Source organism: Solea senegalensis, linkage group LG2 (genome assembly GCF_019176455.1).
Source record: "Solea senegalensis isolate Sse05_10M linkage group LG2, IFAPA_SoseM_1, whole genome shotgun sequence".
Lineage (NCBI taxonomy): Eukaryota > Metazoa > Chordata > Actinopteri > Pleuronectiformes > Soleidae > Solea > Solea senegalensis.
In genome coordinates, this window is record NC_058022.1 from 13139963 (window position 1) to 13152591 (window position 12629).

Sequence of the window (12629 nt, forward strand, 5' to 3'; positions counted from 1 at the left end):
TTATTAATATCGTCAGCATTTCCTTGACCAGTAATAAACCATAAGTGATTATAAATAATAGAGCATGTATATTCCTTGTCGGTGCCTGCTTAGTACCTGCTTGATGCTCACAGCGACATTAAAGTGTCGATGGACACTCAGGGCAGCCGCTCTGTGCACCCTGTGCGTCTCTTTCAGACACAAAAGGACATCCTGTGCGCCTGTAAGGCGACGCCAAGGGACGTGACAGAGCGGCGGTATACTGTATGACGCTCTTGGAATGAGAATGGGCTGGAAAGAACAGTGAACTTGAGCGTGACCCTGTGGGTTTTCCACTGCTCAGGCGTCTTAAGTTTTAGGTCTAGCACGTAATTATTCTCAAATAAATCCAGAAGTACTTTTCCTTAAGGTTCTCTTAGGGGAGCAGCAGTAGCCTGCTGAGAGACTGCTAAATGCAATGTACTGTGATTGTAGATGTAGAAAATATCCTGTTTAATTAGCCCCGTCTCTGATGTTATGAGAGCTTGGTGCCAAGGAAATCTATTTCAAAACTTTCTGCATCACTTGCTGTTTGGGCATCTGTTACTTTGATGACTTGTGAGTGTGTTTGTAGGACACAGTGTTTGTGTGTCTACTTCTTTGTAATGCCTGGATTCGGTTTTCTTGTTTGGATGTGTGCAGTGTGTTGGCAGCCATTCTCAAAGAGTTAAAAACTGTGCTTCCGAGGATAGGATTATCTTTTTTCCTCAAAACTACAAAGCTTTACAGAATTGCTTAGTTATTAAGCATTATCTGCTTGTGTGCATTTCACTGACCCTGAGCTTTTATGTAATACAGTGTAACATTCACGGTGTGAAGTTTGTGAATCTCACACATTTCCCTATTGAGCTTAAATGTGGCTGATATTTGTTGGAACAGGAAAGAACGGCACACTAACTGTGTGTATCTGTGTCTTCTCAGACCGCACTATCATCATGTCCACCCACCATCTGGATGAGGCTGAAGTGCTGAGTGACCGCATCGCCTTCCTGGAGAAAGGAGGATTAAAATGCTGCGGCTCGCCCTTCTACCTGAAAGACAAGCTGGGCCAGGGCTACAAACTCACCCTTACTAAAAAGGTATCCATCCTCAAAGGGAACTTGAACACGCACTGCAGACAATGCTGTAAAACAACTAAAACTGAGACCTTTTTTTCCATCAAATGGGAATGCAGCTAAATAATGAATCTGTTAAGGGCCATTACATTTTTTTATCTGCCAAAAGGAGACCCTGCGGGGAAGGTTTTGGAACCTCTGATGTTACTATACACTGTACTTTAGATTTATACAATGTATGAGATATGTCCTATGAGCAGTTTCCAACGCCTGTTTCATCCATAAAATCATATATGAATAATTTAGAAAAGGCATCTGCGATGTGTAACTTTGGGGCATGTTTTCCTTCTCAATGTTTAGTCTGTGTGAACTCAAAGTCAAAAGATTTCACATTATTTGTATGTTGTGTCCTCATCTGACTTTGTGAAGCAGAATGATCGGACCTGACTGAGGGAGTGTTTGTGTGTATACACCGGCAGCACAGGGAAGGGTGGGGGAAAGAAGCATTTATCCCATTTAACTGCAGAATTCACTTTCAAATGTTTCATGGCACGTCATTGTTTTTTCATTCATACTCTGTTTTCAGTTGTCTCACTTTACTAGCCCAATGTTGCTGCTGCCTCTGTCTGTCTCGACCTAAAACAAATCCTGTGCTGTGTTCAGCGCCTGAATGTCGCAGGGCGAAGCAAATCTAAACGTTGCTATACTGAGAAACATAGAAAGGATCGTGAGGAGCTGATGAGCTTCATCTGCATTGTGTGACCTCATATGACACTAGTTTCAATGTAACAGACACTACGGTTTTAAAGATGTTTGTATGCGAATGGTCGAGCATAAGCATCCCCGAAACTGCCTCGTCAATAACTTTGGTTGCTGCTCTATGTGCAGAAGCAGAGCCTGGAGTCTAAAGAAATTGACCATGCTGAACTGAAGGAGTTCATCCAAGCCCATGTACCTGAGGCGCGACTGAAGGAGACCCAAGGGGGCGACTTAGTCTACTCACTGCCCACGTTCACCTCATCCAATGCCTCCTCATACCGCTCCCTCCTGACGGCACTGGACACAAACCTTAACAACCTGCAGCTTGGGGGCTACGGCGTCTCTGACACGACACTGGAGGAGGTATGCTCATACTAAAGCATGCCATGACATTATGTAGTCTCTCTGATATTAATGTTTGGTTTTCATCTCCGTAGGTGTTCCTCGAGTTGACCCATGACAACACTGATTCTGAGAACGTCCCCCTGTCTATCTCGGAGACTGTCTCTGACACTCAATCTTTGGACAGTTTCTCATCAGACTCCTCTGAAAACCTTGGGGACAAGATCAGTGAGTTCCAATTTTGCTGCCCTCTTTTCCTTTTTGCTCAATTCATTCTTCCATGCTATTTGTTTATCTTGCTTTTATATGCATCACTTTTTCCTGCTTCATCATTTTAGATGATGAGTCAATTTTTGCACTTGACCTAAACTAAGTGACAGTTATTTGACTCAGCTGACCTGTTATCACAGATTCTTAACGGACTGTGCTACACCACCTTCTGCGATGTTATTGCCCTGTTAACCTTTAGCTCAGCGTGTCTTAGAGAGAGATGAAGCATCATCATGTCAGTAAGATGGAAAGAGATTTGGACCAAATGATAAAATCTTACCTCTCTTGCTTTAGAGCTCACTGGTTCATCCACGGTGAGTGGCATGGCCCTGCTGTGGCAGCAGATATTCGCCATGCTGGTCAAGAGGTTCAAACACAGCCACAGAGACTGGAAGGGCCTGATTTCACAGATCCTGCTCCCTGTTCTGTTTGTGTTGTTTGCAATGGGCCTGGGCTCCATCAAGAATGACCTGCGGCACTATCCTGAGATGGTGCTGAGCCCTGCACTCTACAACATCGGACCAAGCTACTCTTTCTTCAGGTCAGTTGTAATGGCAGGATAATTACAGGGGAGCATTGGCAGGGGAGTTGAATTCGGAGTTCACTTGATACGTTCAGAACAATGTCTGAGACAAATGACTAAAATCAAAGCGTGCAAGCAAATGCTGGGAGGATAGTTGCTGTGTTTTAATGTAGAAACTTGGGAACTGAAAGCAAAGGTTATAATCAGAAACACAGACTTTGTTTCTTATATAACTGACCTGATTTTTGGTAGACGTTTGGAGGATGATCATTTTATGATGTCTTTATTTGAAATTCACAACATGCCTCTAAGCCCGAGTTTGATCCATTTTCACTCGATTTTCTTTATGGTTTTTCGACTCTCTAAGAAAAACACAAATCTCTGAGACTGAAGATTATTTGAGGGGTTTATTATAAAGTTGTGATGTGATTTGGAGTCCAAAGTCCAATACATAGATTTGAGCATGTTTCCTGGTTATCCATTAATGTTCACTGACCTGAATGACAGAAGGTCAGGCAGGTCAGTGAAAGCACTTTTCTGAGTTTTCTAAACAGCAAAGTTAGACAAGACGAGGGCCGGATGCTGGTTGTTCGTAGGTGAGCAGGCAAATGGTCCTGAAGCACATGAGAGACAGAATTATGCTACAAGCAAAGGTTAACTAGCTGTTTTTTTTCAAGAGATTCAGCTCAGCTCAGGTCAGATCTAATTTGCAGGTGTGTAGCAGCTCGGAACTCTCCAGAGCGTACTGTCCTAGTCAGCGGGAAAAATCAGTTGGGCTCCTTGTAGCACTCACTCTGGATCCTCAGAGACTCATCACACACACTCTGCTCACCATCTGTTTCAAATGCTGCCATCAGGCAAAATCTTCAGATCCTTTAGAGCAAAGACGACGAGAACAGTTTCTCTCCACTTACGAGACTGCTCGACAACCCCCGATGCCCTTTCACCCACTCCACGAGTCAAATGTGCACACTGGGCTCCTCACCATATTTTATTGATTTGATTACTTAGACTGTTGCACTTATTTTTACTTATGTTGGTGTGCTTTTTTAGTCTGAACTTCAACATGAATTACTACTGAGTTTGTCTCAGTAGCACCTGGCAAGAGGACCCACTCAGTGTAAAATGCCCGTCTGTTTTTGATGATGGGTTGATGCAAAATTAGTTTGAAGCTGTACTTTGTTGAAGGGCAGGCAGACCTTAAGGACAGGGAAAAGTGAAGGAGATGGCTGAGATGCAAGATCAAAGTCAGAGAGATGGAGGAGGAGGAGGTTGTGAGATGTCTTCATTCCTGAGGTCTGATCAAAGAAAGGTGGAAAATGCAGAGGTGCAAATTCATATCAAAGATTCTATCAATGCAGTTCTTTTTAGACTAATATACAGAGCAGATTGGAAATTTTGTTTTATTTGCTTATTGTGGATGAGAATCTTGTTGGAGGTGTAGAGATGGCGCTGATAAGATTATCCGTGGCTGAGATTGAGATATTATTCTCGTCTGTTTGATTTTTATGGTGAATTAGTAAGTAACACTGTATCGTCCTGACAAAGTAGACTTCTTGGGAGAGTTTCAAGACAAGAAATCTGCAAATGTTCTGACTTAAGCTTTATCTGCCCTGCTCCTCACAGGCAGGTTGCTATAGTAGAATCACAGACAGCCTCCCCATGGTCATATTATTGACTATGTTGTTAGGTCGTAAATTGCTCTGAGGACAGAGCCGAGAAAACCCTGATAAATTCTGACCTTGAACTCTAAGTCTTTCTAAAAGACCAGCAAACCAAGACTTGAATAACAAATAACAAAAGAAAAAATCTATCTCTCTGTCTGCTGATTCTACATAGACTGAAGCAATTCTTTTTGGTATGTTTCCTTACTATTATTAAAAATGTTGCTGTTATGTTTGGGGCTAACTTACTGTTTTCTGGCTCCACAGCAACAAAAATCCCAGCTCCAGGCCACTGGTCGATGCCATGATGTCATTCCCTGGGATCGATAACGCATGCCTTGACAAGTCTGATAACTCGTACGTAATGACTTCTCAAATGCCTTGCCCCCCCTAAAAGTGATAGATTTTCCACTTATACCCTGTGCTCAGTTTCCCTGTGTGTTCCACCGTTTTCCACACATTCCGTGTTTCCATTTTCCACACGTTGTCATTTTAATGTGTCCCTCCCTTTACTGTTCTCTGTCCCTTGCTCTCCCTCTCTCTGGTACCTCTCATGTCATCCCTCCCTCTGTTTTTCCGCTGCTCAGCTCATGTATGAGGCTCTTGCAGCCTGCAGCAGGACGATGTGAGAGCATCATTTGTATTCCATAAACACTCAGTGTTTATAGGGCAGATTTTCCCCTCACAGGCACTCAAATCAATGTTGGCACTCAAGCCAAACCTCTGAGGCATTTTAAAATTCTCTGCCAACAAAAATAAATAAATAAAAATTGTGTGGTGCAAAAAAAAAAAAAAGGAGTCTGCACGTTTCGCTCATGATGCTCTATAATCACAGCATGGCAGCAATATGGGAAAGTGACTAGAATACTGGATGGAACTGTATGGTCCCCATGACTTTCTTCCAGAGGTCGTTGTTATTGACTCATTTATATCTAAAGTAACAGACTGCATGTGAACGTGCAAGTATGCAAAGAGTTATCTATTGCTACAAGTGTTTTGGGATCGGCACATAGTGTCCCTGAAAACATTTGGCAGAAAACAGAATGTGGGGGAGTTGAACATGAAACCGCACAAGCGCTCATTTCACACAGTATGGTATCACAGCATATGTACAGCTTTGAAGGCAGTTTTGAACCGACATCAGAGAACCACAAGTTTGCTTTATGATATGGCCGGGCAAACAATGTCCTTTAATAGAAGCAGCATAACTAGTATAATAATATACCTAAGTAAATAGGAGGCATAAAAGCACAGTTTGTTCAGGTTTCACCCTGGAGCAAAAAAATCAGTCTTTAATCCTGAAATAACAATGACAAGTGAGAATGATCTGAATCAATTCAATTCAGTTCAGACTATTAAGGAGTCTTAGTCGAAATAAAAAGAAAGACAATACATTGAAACACACAGAAAGCTTCCAAATGCACAAAATGTCCTTACTGGAGTATCTAAAAATGAAAACACATGTCTTTAGTGTTGATACAGGCCACCATTACCACACATTCAAGATGCTGTATGTTTTTCTTTAGGGTCTGCACAAGAAGTCACGCATGGACTCAGAGAAGGAACACGTCTGGACTACTGAATACCTGTAAATGCACCTCACAGGGACAGGTGAGTCCGGGTCACAGAGAATAGTGTGTGGTTGCATTTTTGCAGCGTTTGTGTGAGTTTTTAAGACAAAATAGGACAAGAGCAATGCTTTTATCTCTTCTGTGTCTTTTGCAGGTTTGTGATAAAAGCAAGGATCAGCTGTCACATAAGAAGAGCCCGTCATCTCAGGATGTTTATAACCTCACCGGCATCGATGTGCAGAACTACCTGGTGAACACAGCCAATGACTTCATCAGGAACAGGTGACTGCACACTGTTGTTGTCTAACAGCATTCAGCCATTTGTCATTCAGAGTTACATTTGGTGGGATAACGTGATGTATGAGATAGTTTGGAGATGATGTGTGGAGTCAAACGGAAAATTCAGCGATTCTCTACGTATCAATTGAAAAACATTCTTCCTTTTAGCCTTTGAAGCTCAACATCATTAATACTCTACACTTAAAAATGGTGATGTTTCAATCATAAAAAGAAATCTCACTGGGTTTTTTTTTTGCCAAAGAGTGATGACTCTTAATTGAAAAGATTTTTAACTAAGGTGTAAAACCTGAGTTTCCCTGGTTTGTTAAATGGTAAATGCTTTGTAATTATTCTAGTCTTGAGGACCACTCATCTACAGATTTGCCATTCATCCATTCAATCACTTTTCCATACAGTGCATTTACTGTATGTGCAGCACATATTCCTTCACTCGTCTTTCATACCCATTCACACACTGCAAGCACAGCCGTCTGGAGCAACGTGGGTTTAACTGTCTTGCCTAAGGACAAGCAGTGATGGGAATCAAACCCACAACCTTTGACCAATGAGCTCCTCTATTGTAATTTTCAATTATTATTATTATTATTGTTATCAGTGTGAATGCTCACACAGTATTTTAAAAAATATTCAGCCTTTTGTGTCCCATTCAGAAGAATAGATGAAATCTTAAAATCCTCCAAAACTTGCTAATTTTTTTAAATGCTGCTACTTACTTACTTACTTACTTAATGCTTTCATGTTTCATATTTTAGCATCAGCTGTCAGCATTCACACATATTTGCCACAGGGAATGCAATTTTCTAGTTATTATTTTTCCTCTTCCACCAAGATTTTGCTGCGAAACTTGTCGTGCTTGTTTTAAGAAAAACCCCACACATTCCACCTCAAAACTTGCGGTTTGACCGGGAACGGTGTTAAGTGTCTAAGTGTTTAGCGTAACCTTGGCGATAAAAATCATGAAAAATTAAAGAATTTTCTCATAGGAATGAATGGAGAAGGGTCCCAGCCCATTTTGGAACCTCACAGGGTCATCATACTTTAACATAGAGATATGGTTAAAATTAACTCTTTTCCTGTCTACAATTTACAACCTACACAGACAGTGTTAGACAACAATGCTGTGGTTGTCGTCTACCCCCTGTGTGTTGTTTTCATTCTCACATGACTTGCTGTTCTTCCTCAAAATCACTGAGAAACACAAAGAGTGCTGACCAAACTCCCCGTAGACGTTTGCAACCCGCTGCAGGAGTCAGTCTCTCTCTGTGCCTCTCTCAGTTGGTAGTTGGCAGTACTGCGCCTCTAAGCTGGTTTGCTAGCTGCAGTGTCAGTGATGTTAAAAAAAAGAAGAAAAGAAAAGTCCTGAACCTTGGCACCAAAAACTAGGTATGATCAAAATTTTGCCACAAAAATTCCTAGTTGATCATGATATCCATTCTATTAACCCTCTTATGACCATCATGATATTCAGGCCACCTGGATTTATTTTGATTTTTTTTGTAGAATTGTCAAACAGTTATTCAATCGTTTAGGAATTACAATATTGAGAAGCTGACGTCACAAACGTGCAACATGCCGGTGATTCTTGTCTGTGATTGGACGGTCGCTCTGCAGAAGTCTTGAGGGCTACCGTAAAGACAAGTATATGGGCGCAAAGCTCTATTTCTCAGCTTTTTCCAATATCCATCCATCTTCTACCGCTTTATCCTCCACATGAGTGTCGTGGGGGGTGCTGTGCTAATCTCAGCTGACATAGGGCAAAAGGTGGGATCACACCCCGGATAGGTCACCAGTCCATAGTATTTTCTAGATATCACAAACGGTCTAGGAGTTACGGTAATGAGAAGCACGCCAAATCTGGTCACTGACGACAGAATGGTAACAGAAGGGTTCATTTGCAGCTTACTGTAGATGATTTACCCCACAGGATAAGTCATTTATTGGTGCACATTAGCTTTGACTAAAAGACACACAAACAAGCAAAAGCACAGTGTGTCACATCTATTTTTTCTCTTTTTTTGTTTTTCAGGTATGGGGGCTTTGAATTTGGCATGCAGCTTCCTTCTGACTTGCAAATGGACGTCATTCAAGTGCCCAAAAACCGTACTCTGTCTAAGGTAACTTTCTCTCCTAGTGTCCCTGCTGCCTGTCTCATTATCACTGTAATCGCCGCAGCTAGGAGCTGTTGAAAGTTAAAATATCACATCCTCACCACCGTTTTCTGGCTACAGCATGGAGGCTTGCGGATGGAGCTGCATTGTTATACCATCAGTGTCATCATAAATATGCTTTACTGCAGCAATTGTGGCTCGGTTTTAGTGTTTACATTTCCTTAGATGATCATGTCTGTGTTTTGTAGAGACATGATATACAGATCAGTAGCTCCGTAAAGGATGTTTTGTTTTGTCTTTTAAAATATGTCTCTGTTTGACTGTGTTCCTTCTTGCATTGGCGTAGGTCTGGTTCAACCCTGAGGGGCACCACACAATGCCAGCATACATGAACAGCCTCAACAACCTCATCCTTCGCACCAATCTTCCAGCTGATAAGGATCCGACAAAATACGGTGAGCTGGAGTTGGGGCATAAAAACAAAATGTAATCCTTTAATCCAAGGCAAACGGCAGATTTCTAGTTTGATTGATTAAGAAAGCTTCACATAATGAAGCAATGACAACAAAGATCACTGCCATCTCTTTTTTTTCCGACTATTTATTTTAAGTGAATTAAAAAAACATTGATGTTATTACAGCTGGGATTAAACTCTATCAATACAGAGACTGTGATATACCCAAGTAGTTGTCAAAGAAGCAGATATGATGATTAACATCCCGACCATTTTGTATATACTAAACATAAAGAAGAGCAGTAAATGGTGCATGGATACTCCCGGTTCATTTCAGTGGATTAAAGCCAGGGGGTGCTGTGTATCCTCGGACTCTCATCACTATGTGAATACTGATGAACGCTGCTCCCTGGGGAGCGGTGCAGAAGAGAGCGAGGCTGGCCCACGTTTTTTCAGTGCTGTTTCAGCTCTGAGCATCGCCCTGACCATCTGCCTGTGGGCAGGAGTACACAAACATGAACAAACACACACGCACATAAACACACGCACACACAATAATCAAAACATACAGTGTGTGCACAGAGCTACACGCAGAAACACATTGAACTCCCAGCAGATGATAAAAGTGCTTGAGGGTAGAGAGTGTAATCATTTAAATGTTACTAACAAACCCTGTGTTTGGGGGCGGTCTCGGGAGAAGATTCAGGGAGATTACTTTTCATGGTGATCATTCCTATGTCAAGTGTGAAGCCCTAACCCTCGCACTGTGGTCTTTATTGACGGCTTTTCCTTGGTATGCTACTCTGGTCTGCATCAAATTGTTTTTTGTTTCCCACCACTATATTAGAAGTTTGTCTGCCGCATACCCCAGAGAAAATGCACTGAGCTGTTTAATAGGCCACCTTCAGAAGTTGTGAACAGAGAGGAATCCTTCAATGTATGCTTTTAAAAAGTATAAAGCAGCCCTGGCTCGAGGCAGCGGGAACTAAAGTGAATCAGTTTTTCAATTAACAGTAAAAAAACTTCCACTGTCGTTTAATTGTACAATTAATTTAAAAACAAAAATAATAGAAAGTCACCATTTCTATTATCTCAAATGGGAATATTTTGTGGTTTTCTTGTCCTTTCTATAATGAAATAATAATTAGTCTCTGGTCAGGCAGAAATGATCATGTCAGTTGCAGCTGAGAATGAATTATGGTCCCAGATAAGAAGTATGATTGTAAGTTCCAGCAGTAGTTTTCCCATTAAAAGGATTTAAACTGGATTAGGCCTAAGTCATCTTCTAACTCCTCAGTACACCTCAAGGTTTCCCTCAGCAAGTCACTGAACTGCAGCCGTCTGAACTTATACTTTCCTACATCAGGAAATGTAAGTGTAGATGTGTGTGTGTGTAAAGAAAATTCAATTTCCTTTGTGTGCTCCGGCAAATGAAATCAACTTGCATTATATTTTTCAAATGATTGTATCTCAGGATTAGAGAATATCATTGCCGTGCTGAGAAATATGCTGTTGTTTTTTCCTATTACTAACGTAATGTTCTGCTTGTTTTTTCCTTTCTATTACAGCCATTTCAGTTTCCAGTCATCCTTATTTTGGTCGGGCAGACGACGAAGACGCTATGTAAGATTTACGCTTCAGATTTTTCCTTCTGCCGAACTAAACATTCCATCATTACATGGCATTATCAATTGCTGCTTCTGCAAGACGGATCCTGATTACCATTCCAGTTGCTGAAAATATCCCCAAATTGTCCCACGATGATGAATATTGTTGAGTGAATTTGGCCGGGCCTGAGATAAAAAAACAGTTTTTTTTTTTTCAGTTTAGGGTATTAGAGTGTAGGGGAAGCACATGACAGCTGTATTTACACATATTTGATTTTCTAAATTGATTTCCTTGAACTTGCATTATTGATCATAGCCAATATAATGAGTGTTTACCCTGAAGGTGGCTCAGAGGAGGATTGATTCTATCTCCCTTCCAAAAACGGGTTAATTTAAAATACTCTTCATTCTGCTTTAGCGATTCAGACTGCAAAGTAGGTGTAGGTCTGTGTGTGTGTTTGCATGCATGCATGCATCAAACTACATAAATCATTCCGAAAGTGGCTCTGGCCTCAAGAAGCTCCTCCCTCTCCAGGGCCTTTGTAGTACCATAATCTCACTGGCCATTATGATGTTTATTGACCTCCACTTTCTCCACATTTTATTTCTTTGCATCGCATTTCTGTTTAGCTGTTAGTCTGCACAGGCGCTGCAGCAGCTGCAAGTGCACAACAATTACCCCATCCACCCTGTGTGACTCTGCATTCTCACTGGATGTATTGATTTGGCCTGAGCTGGGTTAAAGATACAGCAGGCTTATTACTCCAGATGTCTTGATTTTCACAGTGTGTGCCCATGGGAAGAAAAAAAAAATCTAAGACTATCGTTGCTATATCGATAACAAGTCTACTCGCTAGCTTCTGCTGCTGCTGCTGCTGATGCTGATGCTGATGCTGCTGCTGCTGCTGCTGCTGGCTATTCTCTGTCGTTAGTGCTGCCCTAAAATGCCCACCACGTGTTCCTGTCTTCTGTTCTCCCTCCGTCCCAATCCATCACTCTGCCAGCTTCATCTTCTCCTTTTTTTAGTCTTGTGCAGCTTATTTTGTTTTGTTCATGGTTTTTGTGCCCCAGTTAAAAGATGAAGGTGAAAAAAAAGTACCTCAGTAGCAAGCAGTGTGGGAAATAGAGTAGGGGAGGTGAACAGGTAGCAGCATTAAGAAACTCTGAATGAGCACACCAGGTTTAAGAGTAACGGAGGGATCAAAGACTGAGCTTGTTGTCTGGGGTGTATAGTCTGTAGAAAAGGCTCTGCAGCCTCACAACAGTGTCACTGTGCAAACTGGGTAAACAGTAGCTGCATTCTAAAGTTGTTGTCAGCTTGAAGTCATATGTAGATGTGGCTATTACCTTGTAAGGTACAAGCATGATCCCTTTTAACGGTGCCATTGGTTCATAAAAATTCAGTTTAATGTTTTAAATAGTTCCCATGATTCAGTTCCCTGCGGGTGGCGATATGATTTGTAGGAGGACTGTAAAATGGGCCCTTGTTCAGTGAAATGTATTACAGCAGGTTGCCTGATACAAAGTGAATCAGCACACCAAAGAATATTGATTTGCACACTTAGTTATCCAAGGATCTAAACCCATAGCACTGTAGCTTTCCCTATAGTCAGTATAGAAAGAAGCATAAACGAAGCATCACTCACAGCCAAAGGCTGTACATAAAACTGGACGTAGTCTTGCGGTTGCAAAACTACCTTCCGCTGTGAAACCTCTAGATTTATGATTTGACCACCACCTTTTCACTTTTTGAAACCGGAACTTCATAGACATCACCTGCAACCAGGCTCCTATTGGACTTTACTGGCTGCCAAATACACGTGTGTCCACTCATTTACTTTCCTCTTAATTGGAACATAATTTACTAAATTGACTTTGTGTGCTATTGAGAAGGAGGTGAAACTAGTAAAGTACTGTATTTGCAACCCGTGGAGTCGCCTCCTGGTGGCTAACTCCTA

General features: G+C 41.6%; 1 protein-coding gene across 2 annotated transcripts in view; it reads left to right on the forward strand.

The window, feature by feature from the left end:
- The window catches only part of abca12 (ATP-binding cassette, sub-family A (ABC1), member 12), a 68076-nt gene that overhangs the window by 44552 nt on the left and 10895 nt on the right, over positions 1 to 12629 (forward strand). For both annotated transcript variants that reach the window (XM_044015027.1, XM_044015035.1), the window contains 10 exons: positions 940 to 1097; positions 1962 to 2195; positions 2270 to 2402; positions 2739 to 2985; positions 4899 to 4988; positions 6158 to 6242; positions 6357 to 6484; positions 8529 to 8616; positions 8957 to 9065; positions 10633 to 10687. In XM_044015027.1, the coding sequence (XP_043870962.1) occupies positions 940 to 1097; positions 1962 to 2195; positions 2270 to 2402; positions 2739 to 2985; positions 4899 to 4988; positions 6158 to 6242; positions 6357 to 6484; positions 8529 to 8616; positions 8957 to 9065; positions 10633 to 10687 (1327 nt within the window). The remainder of the gene's footprint in view (positions 1 to 939; positions 1098 to 1961; positions 2196 to 2269; positions 2403 to 2738; positions 2986 to 4898; positions 4989 to 6157; positions 6243 to 6356; positions 6485 to 8528; positions 8617 to 8956; positions 9066 to 10632; positions 10688 to 12629) is intronic.